This window comes from Urocampus carinirostris, chromosome 7 (assembly GCF_059441175.1).
Source record: "Urocampus carinirostris isolate Australia breed hairy pipefish chromosome 7, RoL_Ucar_1.0, whole genome shotgun sequence".
Classification (NCBI taxonomy): domain Eukaryota; kingdom Metazoa; phylum Chordata; class Actinopteri; order Syngnathiformes; family Syngnathidae; genus Urocampus; species Urocampus carinirostris.
The window spans coordinates 31821241-31848899 of record NC_142355.1 but is presented as its reverse complement, the minus strand read 5'-3'; the positions used below and the strand labels follow the sequence as shown (position 1 = coordinate 31848899).

The window sequence follows — 27659 nt, the reverse complement described above, 5'->3', positions numbered from 1 at the left end:
CTGCGAGTGGCTGGCAACCAGTTCAGGGTGTTCCCTGCCCACTACCCAAAGACGGCTGAGATGGGCTCCAGCACCCCCGCGACCCTACTGAGGATAAGCGGTGCAGATAATGGATGGATGGATGTTTATAGATGTTCAAAAACAGCATTTTTCACAGCCGTACCAAATCTTAAATGTGTTCATAGATACTGATTCAATTTACCAAAACCATTACCAAGGTAAATTCCCTCTGCCCTGCGCATATCCATCCGTCCATCCATTATCTTCCGCTTATCCGGGGTCGGGTCGCGGGGGGAACAGGGAAGCCCAGACATCCTTATCCCCAGCCACTTCTTTCAGCTCATCCGACAGGATCCCCAGGCGTTCCCAGGCCAGCCTAGAGACATAGTCTCTCCAGCTTGTCCTGGGTGGCATGGTGACTGGGTGGTTAGCATGCATGTCAGTTTATTTTCCCAATCTTTATTTCTTAATAGAAAATATATTCTATTTTAGTTTATTTTTATTTTATATTTATTTTTATTATTTTTTTATCGTTTTTCCTTTTTGGGAAGCCAATATCCTTTGGGGACCAGTATAAATAGGTTTATCATAAAATGTAGTAAAATAAGACAAGTTTTTTAATTGTTTTGGTAGTAAACTAATACAATTATAACTGTGTAAAGTGTCATAGCTTAACTTGTTTTTCTTGCCTTAAACAACACAGATTTCTAAGAAGGCAGATGATGGATAATTGTTTACATGTTAGGTATCATGTTTTAACTTCTGTGACAATGCTTGGCCTGCAAGTTCAATTTTGACATCATACATTTTGTACTCTTCTCCTTGATCAAAATGCATTTACCAGTTTATGTGAACACAAATAATTAAACTCTTTGCTTTCAGTTGAACTCTTCCTATTTAAGTCCAAATCCTCTCCTGAAATTTGGAGAGCAGGGAGGAGTTCAAGTTTTACGTCTAACTATTTGGCCTCTTCTGAATGATATATTTCATTTACAGCTTCATGTTAACAGAAATCTGTTTCACCACTGTCTTCCAACGTAGCTTTTCGAATTAAGTCCTCTCTTTCTCCTGTTTAATCGCAAGCCAGAATAGTTTAGAGGTAGAAACTTGACTTGGCAAGCAAAGTTTGAATCCATTATTGAGAATCTATTAGTCCACAAAGGCATTCTACAGCTTTCCAGCATTCCCACGCAAATTCAATGAAATTGCTAAGCCTTATTGAGTATGCAGAACCTGTTTTCCCTTTGTATCTTCCAAAAGTTAAATATTTAGCGGTGGCTATTATGTTAAATTATCGCTACCTGTATATAAAGGTGCATCTCAAATTTTTCTGGAGGTTATTCAAGTAAAGGAAGAAGTATTTTAATTTGAAAATATTTGTGTCTTTAACAGCCTCCCTCTTCGCTTCTGGGTGAACATCCTGAAAAACCCGCATTTTATTTTCGACGTGCACGTGTCGGAGGTGGTGGACGCCTCGCTTTCCGTCATCGCGCAGACATTCATGGACGCCTGCACCAAAACGGAGCACAAACTCAGTCGGGTGAGTACGATGGCCTCACGTTTTATTCTAGGTTGTATTTTGACGTCGACTCTCCTGTGACGACCCAGGTTAAATTAAACTTGACAGGTTTCATTTCAAGGTTTTTGTTCTTGACACCAATTCTCGTTTAGGTTCAACTTAAGCCCCATCTTAAGTCAGGTTAGGGCATTTTGGGAACTGCATTGGACAAGATAATTTTTTTCACAGTTTTCTTCTCTAGCCACGTATGTTGGCTGCTACTATTGATAGTTTTAGCTGTTTCTGCTCTGTCCTTTGGTGTCACTGGCGTTCCAGCGGCTGTTCATGCAAAGTAACCCCGTTGAGTTACTTGATTCAGGCATTTTCAAGTTTCTTTCTAGTGATTCCTTCTTTAGCCACTTATGTTAGTCACTTGGATAGAGGTTATGGCTTGCCTCTCATGTTATTGTTAGCTACTCCTGCTTAGTCTTTTAGTGTCACTCACCTTCCACAGCTGTTCATGCAAAGTAACCCCCGTGTTCCGTGATTCAGGCATTTTCATTTTTTTTTTTCTATGATTCCTTCTCTAGCTACTCATGTTAGCTACATGGCTACAGGTTATGGATTGCCTCTATTGTTATTGTTAGCCACTCCTGCTTTGTTCTTTGTTGCCACTAGCTTTCAACAGCTTCTCATGCAAACACTCCTTGCCGAGTTTCATGATTCGAGCATCCTCCACCTTTTTTCCACTGTTTCCTCCTCTTGCCACTTATGTTGATCCCTTGATTGCAGGCTATAGTTGCCACTATTGTTATTGCTAGCTGCTCGTTGAGTTCAGCGATTCAGGCATTTTCAACTTTCTTTCCAACGTTTCATTCTCCAGCCAGTCAAGTCTTTTGAAGGTTATGGCTTGCTTCCACCCGTTATTGACATTTTTAGCTCTCTGGGTGAATAGAGCTTGCTTCGTCCTTCCATGTCACTCCCCTTAAACAGCTGGTCATTCGTTTTAGTAGTTTCTCCTACTAGCTCCTAGCTAGCTGCTTACATCAGCTCTGACCAACTCCAACACTACTTTTCTATTTTCAGCCACTTCCTTCTCTAGCCAATCATATTGGGCATTTGGCTTCAGGCAAAGGCTCGTCGCTAGCCGATGTTAGTGTTAGCTTCTCCATGTAAATAAAGCTTTCTTCGTCAGTCACTCTTTTTACACTACTGAGTTATGTGATTCAGGGTCCTGACACTTATCAAAATTAAATAGTTTATTGACCTTTTTAGTAGCTTCTCCTGCTACGTGCTAGACACTCACAGGAGCTCTGACCAACTCCAGTCCTTCTATTCACAAAGATTTACACCAATTTTACCTAATGACTCCCAAAACATTTTTTGGGTTGAGCGAGGGGGGCTGGGAATCCTCTCCTCTGTATCAATCTCCCAGAAAAAGAGTCAGAAATGTGAATGTGTTCTTGACTCTAGCCACCTCCCACTAGGTGGATATGGCTCCCATCTAAACTGACTCGTAATATTATTCCAAAAATGGTTAAGGCTCCCCTTTCGACTGTTCATGTTAGTTTTATTCATGCACAAAGAGCAAAGTTACATTAAACTTGCTTCTTCCTCGACACGTATATTCTACTCTTTACTGCTCTGGTGCCCCTAGTGGCTGTTTGAGAAAAATGCATAAATTAGCCGCATCGTTGCATAAGCCACAGGGTTTGGAAAAAAACTCGCGGCTTATAGTCCAAATTTTATGCTAATCCTTGCTTACGCAAGAAAATATGGAGGTAAAGGTCCAAATTTTTACGAAGCAATATCCTTATGGCTCCAGTAATGCGTCTTTTTTGAATGCACATCTTTCAGCTCCATAATAAGCTACAACAGAATTAAGTGATGATTTATTACACACTGTCACTTAAAAAAGGTGCAGGAACCCATTCTGAATGATAATCAAAGATGCACATATTGTTCATTATCTGCCAGGAAAATTGATTGTCGAGAATAACAGAGCCCACTGACACCCTCCAAAACAAACTGATAATAGTAATAAAGCTGTTTGTGTGCGCAGGACTCACCGAGTAACAAACTTCTCTATGCAAAAGAGATTTCGACCTACAAGAAGATGGTGGACGAGTAAGCGGCGTCAGCTATATTTTTGGTCGCAGATGTTTTTGTGTTTTGTCCGTCTGAACTTCTTTGGGTGTGTTTTTGTGTGTCAGTTATTACAAGGGCATCAGACAGATGGTCCCCGTCAGTGACCAGGACATGAACACTCATCTGGCCGAGGTCTCACGGGTAAGACAGTATTTACTTAGCTTACGTTGCTAAAAAGCACACTTGACCTAAGACAAGTTTACGTTTTTTCGGGATACGACATTAATCTGTTCGGAGGTGGGGATCGCAAACTTAAATTGCCGATTAGTTGGGGATCAAAATTTCAAGTGACATTTATTTGTATAGCAATTAATCACAATATGGCTCAAAGGACTGAACGGGACACAATGACACCATCCCCTGATCTGAAACACACATGTGGGAAAGGAAAAATACAAAAACTTAACCATGATGATGATGATTTGCTCCAAACCTTTGATACCCTAGATCAGGGGTGTCAAACGGGCGACCCGCAGGCCCGATCAGGCCCGCTTAGGGATTGAATCCGGCCCACGAGACAAGGCTGAGGGAAGCGCAAGGGAAAAACAAGCTGCTGGTTAAAATATGTTCACTTTATGTTGCCAGGTGCCTCTCACAAACACTGTACTTGTATTTCTTTCTCTCTCTCTCTCTCTCTCTCTCTCTCTCTCTCTCTCTTCTCTCTCTCTCTCTCTCTCTCTCTCTCTCTCTCTCTCTCTCCCTTCCTCCCTTTTCTCTCTTTCTCTTCCTCCCTTTTTATCTCTCTCTTCCTTCTTCGCTCTCTCTCTCTTTCACTCTCTCATCTCTCTTTTTCTCTTTCCTTGTTCCTCTTTGTCTTTTTCTCTCTGTGTCTTTTTACCTTCTTTTTCTCTCTCTCTCTCCTTCTCTCTTTCTATTTCTCTTTGGATTTCTTTCTTTGTCTCTCTTTCCCCCTCCCTCACTATTTCTCTTTTATCTTTTTTGTTTCTCACATTCTCTCTCTCACTCTCTCTCTCTCTTCTGTCTCTCTTTTGCCTTTTCTCTCTTTTTTTGTCCCACCTCTCTCTTTTTCTCTCCCTTTCTTTCTAAATTGTGTACAGTTCTGACAATGTGAAATAATTAGGTGTTGATGACATATGGTGGTGAACAGGCAGTAATAAAGAGGGGCCAGAAAAACATCTTATTTCTCACCGCAGAGCGAAAACTTCTTAAGGTGTAGTCGCCATATCCTGGGGGTCTACTGTATTTTTTTTATTTATCTGCTCAAAGTTTACATTCCCTCGGGTCATAGCTTTATATGTGTCCCTTTTTTCTTTCTTTTTTTCTTACATTCAGTCTCACACGGACAAGCTCAACACACAAGTGGCTCTCCATCAACTGTACCGGTACGCTAGCAAGTACTACGACGGGGTAAGAAAAGCCCGAAGCAGTTTTTTTCCACTCGATGCACCACTGCACACATTTATTATTGCATTTCACCAGACCGCTCGCACCCAATACCCCCACCTCTACTTCTTGCTTGACATGCCTGAAGAGTGACTGCGTGCAATTTTAATTGCAATCATTTCTCCAGGATGTCAATTGGAAAATTTGCTCCTAGGGGATTGATTGTTTTTTTCAACATGCTCAAAAACTGTCCATTGTGTGTTAACACTTGGGGTCACAACAAAGGAATTAACTAAAGCTAATGAGGAAATAGACTTAGAATGTTTAATTAAAGCTGCAAGTAAGGTTTGAGCAAAGAAATATTAAAATGAGTCAAATAGTCAAGTCATTTTTATTTGTATAACCCTTAATCACAAAGAGTCTCATATAAGTCTTTTTGTTTGTTTGTTTCCAAGGAGCTCAGTGATTCTGAATTACAGTTTAGGGATTTTCCTAGCTTTTATTTTGAAAAACGTTTGAAACGAATTGTTCTTAATTGCAATCAGTGAACGAATCTGCCTCTAGGTGTTGCTTGCACTCCAACATGAATCTTTTTTTCTCTGAAGGACGCTAGAATTTGCTACATTGATACAATTTAAATTGTTATTACTTGAGTTTTTTTATATGAATTACTAATCGCAAGAAAATGGAATCAATGAACCAGGCTGTTTGAAATAGGATACACAATTTATTAACACAGAAAATGATAAAAAAAAGGAGGGGGAAGGTGCCGGAGATTATGGGAGTTTTCGACCGCTGAAAGTTATTAGCATAAGACGAAAGTTTCCCGCTATAATGATAGTCGATTTGGGAAGATGCCCTTGTACTGGAAAAAAACACTCATTTTCAAGAACCAGCAAACATTGTGTTGAATCTGAAACCGTTCTCTTACCTGTTGTTGCGGAGAGATTTGGTCTCGTGCTGCGTTGGGTCTCTAAATGTGGCCCACGTGCTAAACTCAAGGCCGCAGTGCAGGCCCATACGGCCAAGGCACGCAACCATTATGAAAGGCAGGAGAAAAGAGGATGAGCCATCGATCAGCTCCTCTTTTTATTTGAACCAGGGACGCTTGACATGCCTCTTTGGGCTTGGTCTTTGCTATCTGATACTTGCAGTATCAGGGGGCGGTATTTGAAGTTGCTAAAAAGCCAAAGGAGTGAGTAATGCGCGTAATGTTCTGTACTTGAGAATGTCCCTCAAATTAACATGATTGTGTACGGTGAGAACATTATTTTATCAGTACATAGCCTTGGACGTTTTAAGAACATTCAAAGTTTCATGTTATGATACATGGTGAGTTAGAAATTCGGGGAACTGTACAAAAGAGGAACCAGATTTTCCATCCATTCCAAAGTGAGTTATTTGAAACAAAAAGGTGGAAGTCATTTATTTGCTGGGTTTATTTGCTCTACAACAGTATGTTCACTTACTCTAGCATCATTGCCCCTATTTATATAATTATTTTAATTATATATATATATTTTGGTGTCGAGTCAAATTTGTCAGGTCAAAAATTCATGTTCCTCCAGTACATAGTATTTCTCATTCATGTTATTGTTCTTATTTTAGGATGCATTTTGAGATTTTTTTTTTAAATGAAGTAAGAAAATAATACTTAAAATCAGCAAACTGTTTGAAATAACAGGTATCAGATTTTTTCCTCTGAAATATTTTTCCTTAATTCAGGATTAATTCTAAAAATATGTAATTATCAAAACAAAATGAGATCATTTGATTTTAAAAGCAGATGACAGATTATTTTTCCAAAGAATATTTCCCTATTTTATACTCTCAAAGATAATTATTGAAATGAATTGTAAAAATTAGAAAATGTGACTAAAATTATTTTTGAGTTAAAAAATAAAATTAAATATATAGATATATGGGCAGCACAGAAGTGCAGTGCTTAGTGCCTGTGCGGCACAGTTCTGAGGTCATGAGATCGAACCTCCTGTGTGGAGTTTGCATGTTCTCCCCGTGTTTGCGTGGGTTTCGTCCGGGCACTCCGGTTTCCTCCCACATTCGAAAAACATGCATGTTAGGTTAATTGGCCAGTCCAAATTGTCCCTAGGCGTAAATGAGCGAGTGACTTGTCCGTCTCTGTGTCCCCTGCGACTGGCTGGCAACTAGTTCAGGAAGTCCCCTGCCCACTGCCCGATGATTGCTGGGATGGGCTCCAGCACTCCGCGACCCTACTGAGGATAAGCAGTGCAGCTAATGAGATGAGATGAGATGTATATATATATATTTATATATATAATGATTGAAATAGCAGATAGTGGATTTTTGAAAAGATAAAAAAATGCTTTTTTAAATCACAGATATATGTGTGGCTCTGAAAAATACATGATTCACACAACAAAATTGGCTTTGAAAGTATGAACCCTGGGTAGATTATCTTGTTCTCAACCTAATCATCTAATGCAATTGACCAAATACGAACATGATATACTTCGCTGAAATCTAAAATCGACATTTGACATATTTATTGTCAACGGCACTCAGTGAATGTATTGCTGCGTAATTTACGATGACTTTATTTGACCCCCAGATTATTTCTTCCCTGGAAGAGGACCCGGCGGCACAGAGCAAGCAGCTTACCCTTCGTCTCCAGCAGATCGCCGCCGCCCTGGAAAACAAAATTACCGATCTTTAATGTGCCCGCCCACAAAGACTAAAGGGGGCGGGGTCATCGCCCACCAGTGACTACAGAGGCTTATTTCTTGGTGGGGGGTTTTCCACTTGATGAATGGCGGACACACGGAGGGGGGACAATAATCGAATAATGATATAATAATAAAAGGAAAAAAAGGTACGCCTTAAAGCTTACTTGCCAAACCTCGAGAAAAAGGTAAGCCCCTGTGGCAGGAGATAATCAAACGTTCGATTAGGTTCCCACGGGAGAATTGTACGATCTATTTTTTTTATGTCTTTATCGCTGTAAAAAAAAAAGAAGAAGAAGAGCTTTATAAGGAACCACTCAAAAGAAATCTTTTTAAACGTGTTTTTTGTTATTGTGGACGCGTGCCTGGATCCGGGCGCCCGGTTCCCGTCAGTGCCATGGTACATTACATTTCCGAAACAAAAGCACAGAAGAACATTTCAACGTTTTTCATTTTTTTAACACCTTTTGTTTTATTTTTTTATTATTTGCTGCTATTTTGATGCTTATCCTATCAGACACCATAAATCTCATTTACTTATTGGAATCTTTATACTGAAGCCATATTCCCTAAATGGGAAGTGGCTAGAGTCAAGGCTTGCTCGTTAGAATATATTTTAAAGTCCTCAGCGTCCCTAGGTTACGATATTTTCACGTTATGATGCGGACTTTGTGAATTTTTCAGACCCTCGTTATGGAGTTTCACCCACCATTCGACATCAACAACAAATTTCTTCTGTCAGAAGAAAAATGTACGTATTAGTCATCCTAACGTAAAAATATCGTAAGTTAAGGAGGTACAGGTGTCCTTACCTTATGATATTTTCCTATTACGATGTGGAATACGTGCTTTTTTCGCTGCCTCGTCACGGGAGTTTCCTTACCATAAGACATCGGCAACAAATTGTTTCAGGAGCTGAAAAAAACAACATACATTAGCATCGTAACAAGAAAATACCGTAAGTTAGGGAGGTACAGGTGTCCTCACCTTCTGATATTTTCCTGTTACGATGCGAAAAACGCTTTTTTTTCGCTGCCTCATCAGAGCAGATTCCTTTACCGTAAGACATCGGCAACAAATTTTTTCAGGAGCTGAAAAAAACAACATATTTAGCATGGTAACAAGACAATATCGGAAGTTAGGGAGGTACAGGTTTCCTTACCGTATGATATTTTCCTGTTACGATGCGGAATAAGTTGTTTTTTCGCTGCCTCGTCACAGCAGTTTCCTTTACCGTAAGACATGGGCAACAAATTTTTTCAGGAGCTGAAAAAACAACATATTTAGCATGGTAACAAGAAAATGCCGGAAGTTAGGGAGGTGCAGGTTTCCTTACCATATGATATTTTCCTGTTACGACACAGAATACGTAGTTTTTTCGCTGCCTCGTCACGGGAGTTTCCTTACCATAAAACATCGGCAACAAACTGTTTCAGGAGCTGAAAAAAACAACATATTTAGCATTGTAACAAGAAAATATCGAAAGTTAGGGAGGTACAGGTGTTCTTAGATTATGACTTTTTCATGTTGTGATGTGAAATAAGTTTTATTTTAGTTCCCTCGCAATAGCATTTTTCCAACGTGCGACATCCACAATAAATTCTCATGTCGCAAAAAATATCGCATTTTACATCGTGATGATAAGATATCGTAAACAAGGTGGGTTCGGGTGTCCTTAGTTTACGTTCACGTGGAATAAGTTATTTCTGAGCCTACCGTTACGATATTTCTCCTATCATAATAAATCGCTAATAATTTTTTTCTTGTGCCCAAAAAAATAAATTGTTTCTCGCATTCTCTTGCTCTCTCTGTCTCTCTCTGTCTCTCTCTTTTTCTTTCTCTCCAATCTCCTAGTGTTGCCCCCGAGAGAATGTTCGATCGTGTGGGCCCCAAGTTAAAATGCGTTTGACACCCCTGGTTTAACCAATCATAAAACACGATGCAAATCGTTGAAATGGCATGACCGTGACAGGTAAACTGCGTTTTTTTTACTAACAGTGAGGTGAAAAATCTAATTGCAACAAACCATATCATGTCTCACGTCAAATTAAAGGTCTTGGTCCAGGCTTTGCAGATTTATAATTATTTTTCCAATATGCTTTTGTGTAAAAACAAAATGAGCTTTTAGTTACCGGGAAAGGTCATCGACATCCATCCAAATTCTCACCAATCGCATCCTTCTCTAGTAGCAGTTGAGCAATAGATGACTACGTTTGTAATTGAGCGGTATTAAGACGTGACTGTGCCATTTTTTTTTGTATTTGTATATCTGTTGTCAGATTCATCAATGCCTCTTGAAGCTATGTAATAGCCGTTCGCTGATTGCTGTCAATAATCTGCCAGGTATGCAGTTTTTACATACGCGGTACATATTAATGAACAAAAATGGCTTGTAAATATTTGTTTTGGGCGTAAAAAAGCGGGGTGGGGCCAGCCAACGTGACCTTGAGGAGGTGCGTCTTTAAGGACCTGAGTTTTGGTGTACGTGAGGTTTGAGCGTGTATGGTTGTGTATGTACCTAACCACAGTTGTGTATATACCTTGCCAGTGGGGTACGTATACAACCTTGCCTGTGTGTATGTGCATCACATAATGGTTTTGTGTTTACCAAACTAGAGCTTGAGTATGGTTGTGTATGTACCTGACCACTCATTACAGTTGTGCACGTACCTCACCATATTGTAACTTACCACAGGTATGTGTCATGTATGTACCATGTGATGACTGCGTGCTTCTTCGAGTGTGGTTTTGTGTATGTACCTTGCCATATATCGCGGTTCTGCGTGTACGTCACTCACCATAGTATGTTTACCTGTGTGTGGTTGTGTATGTACCTTACCCCTCATCACACATTTGCAAGTACCTCACCATATCATAAGTTACCCTAGTTGTGTGTGCACCAGCCCAAGGTTTCTATATACCTTACCGAAGTCAAGTGCCATGGTTGTGTCTCTACTTGAGTGTGGTTGTGTGAATCTTACCACTCATCACCTTGTGTGTCATCTTATAGAGTTGTGTATGTACCTTGCCATGGTTCTGTGTTTGGTGACATTTGGTTGTGTGTGTACCTTGTTACTCATCACCATCGTGCACCTACCTCCCAATGGGGTTACTTACATTGGTTGTCTGTGCTCTTACAACCAATATTTGTATACCTTATCATGGTTATGTATGTACCTTGCCCTGTGAGTGTATTCTTTACCACTCCTCACAGTTCCGCATGTATCTCACCACTGTGTCTACTCGAGTGTGGTTTTGACTTTACCTTACCGTTCCTTATGGTTATGCATGTAGCTCACCTTATTTCAACTTGTGTGTGTTGTTACAACGGATGTGAGTGTACCATAACATGGTTGTGTATGTACCTTGCCATGCTTGTGTATCTGCCAGATTGTGGGTGTGTTCCAACCTACCATGGTGTGCATACCATCTCACTCATCACGGTTTGTGCACGTACCTCACCCTATTTTAACCTACCTTATGTGTTCTTTCAACGGATGTGTGTGTACCCTGCCACGGTTCAGAGTCTACTTGAGAGCGGTTGTGTGCGTACCTCACCAGGGTCGTGTCTAGCTCCAGAGGCCCCCAGAGAATGTTTAACCCCGCCTTTGCAAACAAGGGGGTGTGCACGGACCTCAAGCTTAGCTTGGTAACCCATTCCCCAAACTACAGCACTTGGCCCCGCCCATCCACCTAACCTTCTTCCCCAAACACTCAATCTGATGGCATCAGCCTGGGGGGGTTGGAGCATCTCCAATGACTCTTTTCACTGGCAGAGTTGATGCAAGAAGCTTCTTTCAGAGCCTTTCTTTACCAAAAATGTGCCTTACGGAATAGGACGATACATGAAATGTTTCTAAATTATTCTCTAGGTATCCTACATGACGATAGTGCTATAGACACAGCAATGTACTTGGAATTGTGATATCGTGTGTGTGCGTGCTGTCTAAAAATGCTATAGTTACCCTGCTGTAGCAGTGTGTGTGCGCGTGTGTGCCAATTAGGGGTGGGGTTTGCGATATTTTACAGCTGGTATCACGATACAGCAAGAAATCTGATTCTGCAGTGTTTCTCAAATGTAACAAGAAACTGCTCCAAAACAGTTATCTGGAGGTTTGGTTCAATTGTAATTAGATAGGAACGAGTACTGATATCAGGTTTGGTATCGGCCAGATCACTGACATTACAGGAAATTCCTTATACCTATAATGTGTAGGTCTTGGTTGTTAAATGGCTGCCAGAGACTATTTTACCCTACTTCCAATAATTACCCTAGTAATAACATGATCAGTTGCTACTTCATAAATTCATACATAACATAGTGGCCTTAGCGCTAATTAGTAAGAAAACATAGCTCTAAGCTTGAAAATGGTTGGAGTTCGGCTGGTATTGATCTTGATACTGGTATCACTTCTTGTCAGTTGCTAAAAGCTACCAGTCTTATTTTAAAGTGGTTCTAAAATCTTACAAGCAACTGCTGCTTAATGGCAATCTTGCATTTGGTTCAATTAGAAGGTACAAACGAGTACTGATACCATATTACGGTATCGACCTGATTCATAACATTTATTATTCCTGTAATTTCTTAAGCCTGGTTGTGAGAGGATCAAGGGGCAAGATGATACTGGTATCAGGTCTCCTCACAAGTATTATACCATAAACTAACGCTGGTATCAGCTCAGATACTGATTATCGGTATCATTTCTCACCCAGATTCATGAACTCGAGGGAAACTTATTATGCCTTTGCTCTCTAGGGCCTGCTTGTAAAATGCCAAGTTAAAAGCAGTTTACACTAGTATTGGGTTCCCTGGCGAGTAAAATACCTCAAAGTGAGGCTGGTATCGGCGCCGATACTGATCCCTGATATCGTTTTTTGACCGTTCCTAAAACGATGAGCCATTCTTTTAGAATGACTGCAATCTTGGAATAAAAACCATGGTGTTGTCGACAGTATATATTGAACTGATAAAGGCTTTGGTATCGATATCGTATCCCACCCAGACTACATTTCATTGTGATTTCTTTGACGGTCGCAGTGTTGATTTCGTGCCCGTTTCTTTTGGGTGTTGTGAGCTTTGTAGGCCGAAAAAGCCAAGTTTTCAATATTTTTCCCACTCTGAAAATGAACATTCCTGAATAAATCGAAAAGAGTGGGTTGCAGGGAAGGGCGAGGGTTTTCGTTCTGTAGATTTTCGGAGTCGAGCGCAAAAGAGATAATGGTTCCAGTGGTGTTCATTTCCCACCCTTGCCTATTCCAGTGAGTGCGATAAAAGACTTCTACCTATATTCCACAAATGACCTTTCTTACTGCTGTGCAGTTATGATTATTTTTATGATTTTCTTTGTTTCCTATGACGTATCGATCTTTGTAAAACATGTTGAAATACTGTATTATGACTGTATACTCCTATGCATTGAGTCCTAAAAGAAAAATGAATAGAAAAAAAGCTGTGTTGAGTCCTTTTTCGGTGTAACCTAATTTGCATGCGTTAATTTAATTTAATCAAATGTGTGTGCGAGTATGTGCAGCTCTTACCGGCAGATTTCATCACTCTCTGCCCTTCGTGTGGCCCCGTGTTTCTTTTCACTTTTCCAATAGCGATCGGCTGGAATTGGAAGTCTCCGCGCCCATGCATATTGCATGATTTACAATCACCTTGGGTTGCCCGCTCGCATTTTCTTGTTGAAGTTAACTGGTATTTATTTATACTGCTTATTCTGACCGTGCGAACACGAACTTGTCGGGTAATGCATAACTGTAAAGCCCCCGGGGTGAGGCATTCATCCACTCTGGGTTGGGGGATCGTAAGGTGAAATTTTCGTAAAATGATGGTAATAAGCTAATACATTCCAAACCCCTCGTATCCCAGGTAAAAATATTAAATTCGCATTAATATCAACATGTGATATACATCTCATTAGCTGTACCGCTTACCTTTATTAGGGTGACAGGGGGGCTGGATCCCATCCCAGCCATCTCCGGGCAGTGGGCAGGGGACACTCTGAACTGGTTGCCAGCCAATCGCAGGGCACACGGGGACAGACAACTCACTCGCTCAGTCACACCTAGGGACAATTTGGACCGGCCAATTCACCAGAAATGCATGTCTTTGGAATGTGGGAGGAAACCGGAGTGCCCGGAGGACACCCACGCAAGCACGGGGAGAACATACAAACTCCGCACAGTAAGGCCGGTAGCTGGATTTGAACCCACGCAGGAGGTTCCCACGACCTCAGAACTGCGCCGCCGTGCTGCCCTGTGATATACATATACTGGACTGTCTCAGAAAATTAGAATATTGTGATAAAGTTCTTTATTTTCTGTAATGCAATTAAAAAAACAAAAATGTCATACATTCTGGATTCATTACACATCAACTGAACTATTTCAAGCCTTTTATTATTTTAATATTGCTGAATTTGGCTTACAGCTTAAGAAAACTCAAAAATCCTATCTCAAAATATTAGAATATCATGAAAAAGTATACAAGTAGGCTATTCAACTAATCACCTGAATCATCTAATTAACACGAAACACCTTGCGAGGGTTTCCTGAGCCTTAAAAACACTCAGCTTGGTTCAGTAAACTAAATCACTGCTGATCTGACTGCTGTCCAGAGGACCATCATTGATACCCTCCATCAGGAGGGTAAGACACAAAAATAAATTTCTCAAAGAGCAGGCTGTTCACAGAGTGCAGTTTCAAAGCTTATCCACAAAAAGTCTGTTGGAAGGGAAAAATGTGGCCGGAAACGCTGCACAACCAAGAGAGATGACCGCAGCCTTAACAAAATTGTGAAGAAGAGCCGCTTCCAGAATTTGAGGGAGCTTCAAAGACAGTGGGCTGAAGCTGGAGTCCAGGTATCAAAAGCCACAGTTCACAGACGTGTCCGGGAAATGGGCTACAATAGCCGTATTCCCATGGTCAAGCCACTTCTGAACTCAAGACAACGGAAGAAGCGTCTGACTTGGGCTATGGAGAAGAAGCACTGGACAGTTGCAGAGTGGTCCAAAGTCCTCTTTTCAGACAAAAGCAAGTTTTGCATTTCATTTGGAAGTCAAGGCGCCAGAGTCTGGAGAAAGGCTGGAGGAGAGCAAAATCCAAGTTGCTTGAAATCCAGTGTGAAGTTCCCACAGTCAGCAATGGTTTGGGGAGCCATGTCAGCTGCTGGTGTTGGTCCACTGTGTTTCATCAAGTCCAGAGTAAATGCAACTGTGTACCAAGAGATTTTAGAGCACTACATGCTTCCATCTGCTGAAAAGCTCTATGGAGATGAGTATTTCATTTTCCAGCATGATCTGGCACCTGCCCACAGTGCCAAAACCACCAGTAACTGGTGCACTGACCATGGCATCACTGTCCTTGATTGGCCTGCTAATTCCCCTGACCTGAACCCCATCGAGAATTTGTGGGGTATAGTTAAGAAGAAGATGAAAGACACCAGACCTACAAATGCAAATGAGCTGAAGGCCGCTATCGAAGCATCCTGGGCATCAATAACACCTCAGCAATGCCACAGGCTGATTGCCTCCATGCCACGCCGGATTGATGCAGTAATCCGTGCAAAAGGATTCCCAACCAAGTACTGAGTGCATCAATGGACATTTTCAAATGTTTGATTTAGTTTTGCTGTTATAAAATTATTTATTTTACTTGGTCTGAGGAAGTATTCTAATATTTTGAGATAGGATTTTTGAGTTTTTTTCAGCTGTAAGCCAAAATCAGCAATATTCAAATAATAAAAGGCTTGAAATAGTTCAGTTGATGTGTAATGAATCCAGAATGTATGACATTTTTGTTTTTTCAATTGCATTACAGAAAATAAAGAACTTTATCACAATATTCTAATTTTCTGAGACAGTCCAGTATATGATTAAATAACATCATGAATAAACACACATGAAAACAAAAGATAAAATGTATTTACCTTTGATGTCACGTGACTTGAACTGGTACGGGGGAGTTACTAGGTGGATGCACGAGAGGGGGCAGCAGGATATAAAACTAAAACGTATGTGCTTATTTTTAATATGTCTCCCGATCCTTGATTGGCCTTTTTCCTTAATGAGGGGAACATATTTATTATTAATCTTAAGCTTTGGTTCAATGGTTATCTTGTCTTTGCGTTAGCGTGTCTGCGACACAGTTCTGTGGTCATGGGATCAAATTCAGCAACCAGCCATTTTGTGTGGAGTTTGCATGTTCTCCTCCCACATTCCTTAAACATCCATGTCAAGTTAATCGCCTGTCCAAATTGTCCCTAGGTGTGTCTCCGTGTGCTTTGCGACTGGCTGGCAACTATTTCAGGGTGTCCGCTGCCCTGGAATGGGCTCCACTACCCCTGCGATCCTACTGAGGATAATGGATGGATGAGAATCTACTTCGCTTGGTACTGATTCAGCCAGCAGGGGGTGCTCACGGTTTCCCACTCGAAAAAATTTGAAATAGCTTTATATTGTGTCTAGCATTCATCATAAAGGAAGCAACACTTTTTGATTTAATTTATTGATTCCTCAGTTCATTGATATGAATAATGATTGATCAGTCCACAAGAAGATTAATATAGACAGAATAAATAATGCACATAGATTGATTCCTAAAGAGTTATCTGGGCATCTTGTTAGTTACCCTAATTTTTTGTTAAAAAAACATGCAATTCTTGTTGGGTATTCAATTTTACAAATTCCAACGTAAATCGAACAACTCCGCCCCAAGATCGACAACGACTTTTCCTCGTGTGTTAAATTGACCGGAAAAGTCGCTGGTTGGCCCCTGCAGGGTGCCCGCCGCCATTCGGGCATCTGTTCCATTTCGCAAGAGCAAGTGTTAAAAGCTGACATGTTTATTTCTCTCCTCTTCCCCGATTTTGAGCACAAGCTAGCGCCAATAATATTGTCAGTCTTCATAAAACGCACTAGGCGGTCTAATAAACAAAGGCGGGTGCAAGCAATGAGTGGAGACTATAAATGGCCGCCTGACATCCCCGTCATCCCCCGCCAAGGTTGACAAATGACTGCAAAAATAATAATTAGGAACTGACAGCTAAGCATGAAATGGGGATAAATTGAAAACGGCGGAGGGGATCAAGTACCTCGTAACGATGCTTGAGAAAGAGCTAGCCTGGGACGTTTGATTAGCTTACTTTTCAAAAGTTTTGGATTTGTTCCTGTTGGTGTTGGTTGGTTCCCTTACCCACTAGGGTCATAGGGGCACCACTTCCTGTGGTGGGTGGTTGGTTCACTTACCACTTGGATCATAGGCAAACCCCTTCCTGTGGTGCGTGGTTGGTTCCCTTGACCACTAGGAACATAAGGAAACCACTTCCTGTGGTGGGTGGTTAGTTCCCTTGACCACTAGGGTCATAGAGGCACGATATCCTGTGGTGGGTGGTTGGTTCACTTACAACTAGGATCATAGGGAAACTACTTCCTTTGGTGGGTGGTTGGTTCCCTTTACCTCTAGGGTCATTTGGGCACGACTTCCTGTGGTGGGTGGTTGGTTCCCTTAACTACTAGGGTCGTAGGGGCATCACTTCCTGTGGTGGGTGGTTTGTTCACTTAAACACTAGGGTCATAGGGGCACCACTTTCTGTGGTGGGTGGTTGGTTTCCTGAACCAATAAGGTCATAGGGGCACTATCTTCTGTTGTGGTGGTTGGTTCACTTACCACTAGGATCATATGGAAACCACTTCCTGTGGTGGGTGGTTGGTTCCCTTGACCACTAGGGTCATAAGGGCACTACTTCCTGTGGTGGATGGTTGGTTCCCTTAACCACTAGGATCATAGGGGAACCTTTTCCTGTGGTGGGTGGTTGGTTCCCTTGACCACTAGGGTCATAGAGGCACGACTTCCTGTGGTGGGTGGTTGGTTCCCTTAACCACTAGGATCATAGAGGCACGACTTCCTGTGGTGGGTGGTTCGTTCTCTTAACAACTAGGGTCTTAGGGGTACCCCTTCCTGTGGCGGCTGGTTGGTTCCCTTAACAACTAGAGTCATAGGGGCACCACTTCCTGTGGTGGGTGGTTGGTTCACTTAAACACTAGGGTCGTAGGGGCACCAATTTCTGTGGTGGTTGGTTGGTTGGTTGGTTTCCTTAACCACTGGCGTCATAGGGGCACCACTTCCTGTGGTGGGTGGTTGGTTCCCTTAACAACTAGAGTCACAGGGGAACCACTTCCTGTGCTGGGTGGTTGTTTACCTTAACCAATGGGGTCATAGGGACAGCATCTTCTCTTGTGGTGGTTGGTTCAGTTACCACTAGGATCATAGGGAAATCACTACCTGTGGTGGGTGGTTGGTTCACTTAATCACTAGGGTCATAGGGGCACCACTTTCTGTGGTGGTTGGTTGGTTGGTTTCCTTAACCAAAATGCTACTAAAATACTGCTTTGGAAAGACATCAATTATCCTGAAATACTAAAAAAATGTCAATACATAATACTATAATATAAAAAAGCACTAAAGAAATCCAACTACAAAAATACTACTACAAAAGGTTTACGACCGAAATGCAAATAACACCTATAGCGATACTACAAAAATTCCTCTATGGAAATATCATAAAATAATACTATAAAATAAAATGTACTACAAAATACTAGAGAAAATACTACAGATTTACAACAAACATTTTTATATGGAAATACTGCAATATACAAAAAAATACCAAATAAATAATACTTCAGTAATACTACAAAAATACTATAATCATAAATGTACTGCAACAATACAAAAATACGACAGATATACAACAAAAAAATACTTTTTAAATACAACAAAAGTACTACAGAATTACTAAAAAAATGCTACTGTGGAAAAACTACATAAAAATTACTCCAGAAATACTACAAAATTGTGCAATATAAAACTACAGTAGCACAACAAAAAAACTACAGAACTTCAATAAAAATCTGACTTTAGAAATATTAAAAAAAAAAATTACAGTAACACTTCAAAACTAAACAACAAAGTGCTTAAAACAGGAACCTATGTCACTATTTTGCTCGAATTGTGGCCGTTTCAAAACCAATTTGATGAAACTAATCTATTCCAAAAGAAGTATAACATGTGACATGCAGCCCCCGACTCCAAATTGTTGCCCACCCCTGGAGTAGTACATGGAACGAGTTCTAGTAAGTATGTAAATTAACAAGTAAAAGGGGACAAAACTCTAATTTTGCTTAGGGCCCCATGAGAGCTTGGGGTGGTCCTGAGCACATGGTTCTCCAACGTGGTGCCCGCGGGCACAAGGGTGGCGCCTAAGGACAGTTGAGGTGCCTGCGGACCTGTTCTGCTGGGTAATTGTGATTTTCTCGTAGAATATTTTTTATTTTTATATTGGTTGACTGAGTCTATTCAACCCTATTTTTGATAATGAACCTGGTAATGATATAGTAACAATATAGTAATAACATAATAAATGATTTTAGAAATTCAAATAAATAAATTCCAGTTCATGGGCTTCATGGACAATAAACTCATTCAAGTATTGATAATTATTTTAGAGTTTTAAGTGAATAGAATGAGAATATATTCATATTTTAAACAGATGCGTGCATACAACTTTTAATTAATTTATTTTACAGGAAATAATATATATTCCAATTTATTGATTTTATAAAGAGAGAGAACAAAATAATTGCAGATTTTTTTATCTTGTTATCTGGTTACCTTTTTAACTATCTAGCTAGCTAGCATGTACATCGATAGCATGCTATCTGGCTAACATGTTATCTCTTTTGCTAGTTAGCAAGCCAAAACATGGCCTCCTTTCTAGCTAGCTATCTATTATTGTTTTTAGATTTCTATCAGGTTTTTCTGGGTGGAAACAGTCATTTTAGAGGGATGGGCGCCACCACGCTGTACTTCCCCAAGATACACCACAGGGGAATATTGCCCCTACCACCCGTGTGCTAAAGAGAAACTATCCACCCAGCTATTTAGATGTTTTTTTTAGTCTTAGCTAGCTGTTTAGCCCCCTCCCCTTTTTTAACCTGTTTATCTTTCTAGCTAACTATCAAGATACCTTTTCAGTTATTTAGCAAATCATTTAGCTAAGTTGTTATTTTAGAAATTTCTTGAAACTGGGTGCACCTTATGCTAATTTTTAACAAAAAATAACTCAAAACTTGAAAAAGGTTGGAAATGAACGTTACAAAAAACAAGGAAGTTTACAAACTATGGCTACTCAAAATGAACAGCACTAATGTTTCTGTATTTTTTTTATCCAGCTTTTTACAGGTTTTGTTAAGGTACCCTGAGCAGCAAGATGACGGACAATTATGTCAGCTCCTACTAGGTTAAGCCTATGTTATGTAAAATAAAATTCCTCGATATTTGAGCATTTAAGAAAAATGATTTTTAGATGATAGTTCATGTTTATTGTTCAAATCAATGTTGTGTTTTGTAATTATTGATTGTTTTTTTTTAACCATTTGGAGGCACTAAACAATGTCTCTGTTAAGGTGCATTGCGGAGGATTTCACTTCAAACAAGACTGCCCCCTCAGGCCTGGGGTGTAACTACTGCTTTTGTGTCAATTGGGCATATTATGCAACTTCTTTCCATGCAGTGCAGGATTTTTTGTCATTCATTGGTCAACAGAAATTATTTTTCTCAAAATCAGTTGTTTTTTATTTTTTTTACCTTTCTAAGGTGTAATGCAGAAGTTGTCACTTACCTCAAGACTGCTCTTGCTGGCCTGGAGTGTAACTGCAGTTTATGTATCATTTCGGCTCATTGTGTAACTTCACCCCACCAATCCGGGAATTTTTCTCATCCTTTGTTGGTAATCCTATAATTGCTAATTACTTCATTATTATTACTATTAATATTAATGGTTGCTTCGTGTTTTCTATTTTCCACACAAATACAATACAAAAAATACAAAAACAAAAAAGTACAATCTCACTCGGCAGCCAGATAATGTTCATTACAGTACTGTAATATGAAAATCTCAACAGAGTAGAAAAATTTACAATTTTTTATTTACACGTGAGTGCATCGTTGCCAACGCGGGGTGTACGAGTAAGGGAGCTAACCAATCAGCGTGGATAAACCAGTGTATCGGCCAATGAACGTCGGTACGTCTTTGTCTTGTCCAATCACGTCCAAGGAAGGCTCGGCGCTCCTCCAGTCTACGTTTTGAGACTTGTGTATATGAATGACAGGAGAAGGCTTAGCTAATACGTATAAAAAATATTTAAAGAAAAAAACACACTTTTTTTTTATACAAGAATAAAAACAAGAACAACAAGCACTTCTATGGAGCTAGAAATATGACGTTTGCAAACTCACCCTCAGGCCAGATAATGGATTACCGAGTGATGCTAATAACAGCTAGCACGCTACAGGGATTCTCAATGACCATGGAGACGCTCCTAGCCGAATAACCCGAGCAGATTTTGCATTATAAAGGTAAACGAATCAACTTCATTCGCTAGTCTGATTAACCCAACACCACGAATGTGCGTTGCTAAATATTGTCTAGTTCGCATAACGTTAGTTCCAGCTAGCTTGCCGCTAATGCATTTTTTTCATTGCCGTCAAAATAGTGTCATAAACTGTGTCATCTGCTGTGAAAAATAAAGAGATCGAAGAATATGGGAGGCAAAGAACTCGATAACTATAATTATTATCGCTGAAAATTGGATAAATACCTGTAAAAAATGAATAAAATAAATAATCTGCCCTAAACCTGTCAATGTTTACGAAAGTGCACATATACTGGACTGTCTCAGAAAATTAGAATATTGTGATAAAGTTCTTTATTTTCTGTAATGCAATTAAAAAAACAAAAATGTCATACATTCTGGATTCATTACACATCAACTGAACTATTTCAAGCCTTTTATTATTTGAATATTGCTGATTTTGGCTTACAGCTGAAAAAAATCCTATCTCAAAATATTAGAATACTTCCTCAGACCAAGTAAAAAAATAATTTGATAACAGCAAAACTAAATCAAACATTTGAAAATGTCCATTGATGCACTCAGTACTTGGTTGGGAATCCTTTTGCACGGCTTACTGCATCAATCCGGCGTGGCATGGAGGCAATCAGCCTGTGGCATTGCTGAGGTGTTATTGATGCCCAGGATGCTTCGATAGCGGCCTTCAGCTCATTTGCATTTGTAGGTCTGGTGTCTTTCATCTTCTTCTTAACTATACCCCACAAATTCTCGATGGGGTTCAGGTCAGGGGAATTAGCAGGCCAATCAAGGACAGTGATGCCATGGTCAGTGCACCAGTTACTGGTGGTTTTGGCACTGTGGGCAGGTGCCAGATCATGCTGGAAAATGAAATCCTCATCTCCATAGAGCTTTTCAGCAGATGGAAGCATGTAGTGCTCTAAAATCTCTTGGTACACAGTTGCATTTACTCTGGACTTGATGAAACACAGTGGACCAACACCAGCAGCTGACATGGCTCCCCAAACCATTGCTGACTGTGGGAACTTCACACTGGATTTCAAGCAACTTGGATTTTGCTCCTCTCCAGCCTTTCTCCAGACTCTGGCGCCTTGACTTCCAAATGAAATGCAAAACTTGCTTTCGTCTGAAAAGAGGACTTTGGACCACTCTGCAACTGTCCAGTGCTTCTTCTCCATAGCCCAAGTCAGACGCTTCTTCCGTTGTCTTGAGTTCAGAAGTGGCTTGACCATGGGAACACAGCTATTGTAGCCCATTTCCCGGACACGTCTGTGAACTGTGGCTTTTGATACCTGGACTCCAGCTTCAGCCCACTGTCTTTGAAGCTCCCCCAAATTCTGGAAGCGGCTCTTCTTCACAATTTTGTTAAGGCTGCGGTCATCTCTCTTGGTTGTGCAGCGTTTCCGGCCACATTTTTCCCTTCCAACAGACTTTTTGTGGATATGCTTTGAAACTGCACTCTGTGAACAGCCTGCTCTTTGAGAAATTTCTTTTTGTGTCTTACCCTCCTGATGGAGGGTATCAATGATGGTCCTCTGGACAGCAGTCAGATCAGCAGTCTTCCCCATACTTGTGATTTAGTTTACTGAACCAAGCTGAGTGTTTTTAAGGCTCAGGAAACCCTCGCAAGGTGTTTCGAGTTAATTAGATGATTCAGGTGATTAGTTGAATAGCCTACTTGTATACTTTTTCATGATATTCTAATATTTTGAGATAGGATTTTTGAGTTTTCTTAAGCTGTAAGCCAAATTCAGCAATATTCAAATAATAAAAGGCTTGAAATAGTTCAGTTGATGTGTAATGAATCCAGAATGTATGACATTTTTGTTATTTTAATTGCATTACAGAAAATAAAGAACTTTATCACAATATTCTAATTTTCTGAGACAGTCCAGTATATTTGTTCCCAGTATCATTGACTTGTAATAATAATAATATGTCAAGCAACTAAAAAATGCAATAGGTGCAATCCCCTAAATACATTTTCCCGATTGGCAAACTATTAAGAAGATTATATTTTAACCTTTATTACAAATAAAAAAGAACGTGCAATGAGCTTTTGTGGTCCAATGTGTCAGGAAACTATCAAAATGTGTGCAGATGTCAAGTCAAGTAATTTTTATTTTTATAGCCCTTAATCACAAAGGGCTTCACAGGTTATTACACAGACTATTTTTTATTTTTTTCAGACTATTATTATAGATGTGAAGTTTAAAATAAAATTATATATATATACACACACTCAGTGGGACCTCGCTACTTCGCGGTTCCACGTTTGCGGGTTCAGAGCTTCGCAGGTCTAAAAAAATAACAATAATTAAATAAAATAATTAAAATAAATAAATAAATATATCTATATATATAGGGCAGCACGGCGGCGCAGTGGTTAGCGCTTGTGCGGCACAGTTCATGTCATGGGAACCTGTCGTGGGTTCAAATCCAGCTCCAGACTTTCTGTGCGGAGTTTGTATGTTCTCCCCGTGCTTGCGTGGGTTTCCTCCGGGCACTCCGGTTTCCTCCCACATTCCAAAGACATGCATTTCAGGTGAATTGGCCGGTCCAAATTGTCCCTAGGTGTGAATGAGCGTATGAGTTGTCTGTCCCTGTGTGCCCTGCGATTGGCTGGCAACCAGTTCAGGGTGTCCCCTGCCCACTGCCCGATGATTGCTGGGATGGGCTCCAGCCCCCCGCGACCCTACTGAGGATAAGCGGTACGGCTAATGAGATGAGATGAGATGAGATATATATATATATATATATATATATATATATTTATTTATTTATTTATTTATTTTTATTTTTTTTCAAAGCATTTCTGAAGGGGCGTCGCTACTTCGTGGTTCCACGTTCGCGGGTTCAGAGCTTCGCAGGTCTAAAAAAATAACAATAATAATATAAAATGATTAAAAAAAATAATAATAATATATATATATATTTTTTGGGCATTTTTGAAGGGGCGTCGCTACTTTGCGGATTTTCACTTTTGGTTTTGGTCCCCATTAACCGCGATAACTGAGGGATTACTGTATACCAGCTCAGTAGCCTAGATGGTAAGGCGCCCGCTTTGAGACTGGGAGGTCGGTGGTTCGCGCCCCGGCCGAGTCATTCCTAAGACTTAAAAAGTGGTCGGCGGCGCCCTCTGTTGGCTGCGGCTGCATCGGCTCACTACAACGGGTCAGGTGCAATCGACATTTCGTTCTGTGTACATTGTTACACAGAATGACAATACAAGGAAATTATTATTATTATTATTATTATTATATATATATATATATATATATATATATATATATACTGGACTGTCTCAGAATATTAGAATATTGTGATAAAGTTCTTTATTTTCTGTAATGCAATTAAAAAAACAAAAATGTCATACATTCTGGATTCATTACACATCAACTGAACTATTTCAAGCCTTTTATTATTTGAATATTGCTGATTTTGGCTTACAGCTGAAAAAAACTCAAAAATCCTATCCCAAAATATTAGAATACTTCCTCAGACCAAGTAAAAAAAATAATTTTATAACAGCAAAACTAAATCAAACATTTGAAAATGTCCATTGATGCACTCAGTACTTGGTTGGGAATCCTTTTCCACGGATTACTGCATCAATCCGGCGTGGCATGGAGGCAATCAGCCTGTGGCATTGCTGAGGTGTTATTGATGCCCAGGATGCTTCGATAGCGGCCTTCAGCTCATTTGCATTTGTAGGTCTGGTGTCTTTCATCTTCTTCTTAACTATACCCCACACATTCTCGATGGGGTTCAGGTCAGGGGAATTAGCAGGCCAATCAAGGACAGTGATGCCATGGTCAGTGCAGCAGTTACTGGTGGTTTTGGCACTGTGGGCAGGTGCCAGATCATGCTGAAAAATGAAATACTCATCTCCATAGAGCTTTTCAGCAGATGGAAGCATGTAGTGCTCTAAAATCTCTTGGTACACAGTTGCATTTACTCTGGACTTGATGAAACACAGTGGACCAACACCAGCAGCTGACATGGCTCCCCAAACCATTGCTGACTGTGGGAACTTCACACTGGATTTCAGGCAACTTGGATTTTGCTCCTCTCCAGCCTTTCTCCAGACTCTGGCGCCTTGACTTCCAAATCAAATGCAAAACTTGCTTTCGTCTGAAAAGAGGACTTTGGACCACTCTGCAACTGTCCAGTGCTTCTTCTCCATAGCCCAAGTCAGACGCTTCTTCCGTTGTCTTGAGTTCAGAAGTGGCTTGACCATGGGAATACGGCTATTGTAGCCCATTTCCCGGACACGTCTGTGAACTGTGGCTTTTGATACCTGGACTCCAACTTCAGCCCACTGTCTTTGAAGCTCCCTCAAATTCTGGAAGCGGCTCTTCTTCACAATTTTGTTAAGGCTGCGGTCATCTCTCTTGGTTGTGCAGCGTTTCCGGCCACATTTTTCCCTTCCAACAGACTTTTTGTGGATATGCTTTGAAACTGCACTCTGTGAACAGCCTGCTCTTTGAGAAATTTCTTTTTGTGTCTTACCCTCCTGATGGAGGGTATCAATGATGGTCCTCTGGACAGCAGTCAGATCAGCAGTGATTTAGTTTACTGAACCAAGCTGAGTGTTTTTAAGGCTCAGGAAACCCTCGCAAGGTGTTTCGAGTTAATTAGATGATTCAGGTGATTAGTTGAATAGCCTACTTGTATACTTTTTCATGATATTCTAATATTTTGAGATAGGATTTTTGAGTTTTCTTAAGCTGTAAGCCAAATTCAGCAATATTAAAATAATAAAAGGCTTGAAATAGTTCAGTTGATGTGTAATGAATCCAGAATGTATGACGTTTTTGTTTTTTTAATTGCATTACAGAAAATAAAGAAGTTTATCACAATATTCTAATTTTCTGAGACAGTCCAGTATATATATATATATATATATATATATACATGTATGGCGCAGTGGTTAGAGCGTGTGCGGCGCTGTTCTGAGGTCATGAGATCGAACCTTCCTGTGTGGAGTTTGCATGTTCTCCCCGTGCTTGCGTGGGTTTCCTCCGGGCGCTCCAGATTTCCACCCACATTCCAAAAACATGCATGTCAGGTTAATTGGCCGGTCCAAATTGTCCCTAGGTGTGAATGAGCGAGTGAGTTGTCTGTCTCTGTGTGCCCTGCGACTGGCTGGCAACGGGCAGATAATAATGTTCAACAAAAATGTTATCATCGTGGATTTCCCAGGATTATTGGCGTGTTTTAAAATGTGTTGTGAAACAATAAAAACGTGAATTTGTGAATATTTCCCATTATAAGTTTTCCCCAAATGCAAAACTATTTAAAATATTTTGTTTATTCCTCTTTAATGTAAACGGTAGACATCCATAGAGTTTTTGGGGTTATTTGTCAAAAAAAATAACAGAAGACTGTAAATCAATATTTCCCTGGTAGCAATACAGATTTTTATGAATGGCTTTATTTGCTATTAAATGTAATAGTTGTCAAGCAAGGCCAATTATGTGTCAAAAAATATTTTAGTCCTGGTTGTTCGTCATTTCTCTGTTCAAAATGCATGCTGGATTTGTTGTTGATTATTGGGGAAAAAAACAACTCCACTGCTCCTTTATTCTGTATTAGTGGGTTATATATTTTCAAATGTGAGAATAGTGATTGTTATTTCTGCATCTGGCCGTTTTTGTCACAGGTCTGTGGAGAGTCCACTCATGTTCCAAAGTCATGCACAGCAGGAGAAGAAGGTAAGGTCTTTTATTACAATGACATTAGGATAACACAGCTTTGGTAAAAATGTACAGTAAGAGAGCTTGACTTTATCAATTCATCAATACCTAATTTGTTTTTCCTGAAATAAATACAATGACAGAACTTTGTTATGAGTACCATAACACTGACATATGATTATATGATTATGGGTGTGTTAGTTTTGTAAAAATACATTAATTCTAAGCATAAGTGTTGCAATACCTATCGTCACTCATGCTTTGGGCACAAAAAATATTTCACTCACTCACTTATCAAAACAATCATCACAGTCAATACCCATCCTTGCACATTCTGAAGAGGTAGAGAGGGAACATGACCAAGTTGTGCTTCTACTTCTACTTAAAATCAAAATATATTCTGATAAGAAAGATAAATGCTAAGATTTCTTCTAACCAAGAGTATCGGCCAATTGAATAATATAACATCAAGTGACAAATTATCAGGTCAATTATATTTTTCTGACCAACAACTGTGACGTCAAATGAATGAATGAATTGCCTCTATTGTCATTATTTAAGTATAACACAATTTGAGGTCTTCTTCTCTCAGTGCAATTAAAACAAATGAAAAAGATAAACGTGTGCTATACAATAAATATGTGAATATTCACAGTGGCAGTTTTACAGAAAATTGTGCTCATGGACACTGTAGATGGGAGTTCAGGGTGGTAATGGTTTTGGGAAGAAGTTGTTCCTCATACATTGTTGTATGTTTCTCTATCTTATTTTTTGACCGTATTGGTTCTCCAACTCTCGTCCTGATTATTATCATGCACCCCTAGATTTGGTATAT

The 27659-nt window shown here is 40.0% G+C and overlaps 2 protein-coding genes across 2 annotated transcripts in view; both read left to right on the top strand.

Annotated features, from left to right (window-relative positions):
• Positions 1 to 13143, top strand: part of plxnb2b (plexin b2b) — a 357777-nt gene extending 344634 nt beyond the window's left edge. Inside the window, exons 34-38 of the mRNA XM_088340578.1 lie at positions 1393 to 1540; positions 3561 to 3625; positions 3712 to 3787; positions 4940 to 5014; positions 7581 to 13143. Coding sequence (XP_088196704.1) covers positions 1393 to 1540; positions 3561 to 3625; positions 3712 to 3787; positions 4940 to 5014; positions 7581 to 7685 — 469 coding nt within the window. The 3' untranslated portion in view covers positions 7686 to 13143. The remainder of the gene's footprint in view (positions 1 to 1392; positions 1541 to 3560; positions 3626 to 3711; positions 3788 to 4939; positions 5015 to 7580) is intronic.
• A 7691-nt stretch (positions 13144 to 20834) lies between these two features.
• Positions 20835 to 27659, top strand: part of tubgcp6 (tubulin gamma complex component 6) — a 66319-nt gene continuing 59494 nt past the window's right edge. The window contains exons 1-2 of the mRNA XM_088340573.1: positions 20835 to 21111; positions 26791 to 26842. Of these exons, the coding sequence (XP_088196699.1) occupies positions 26810 to 26842 (33 nt within the window). The 5' untranslated portion in view covers positions 20835 to 21111; positions 26791 to 26809. The remainder of the gene's footprint in view (positions 21112 to 26790; positions 26843 to 27659) is intronic.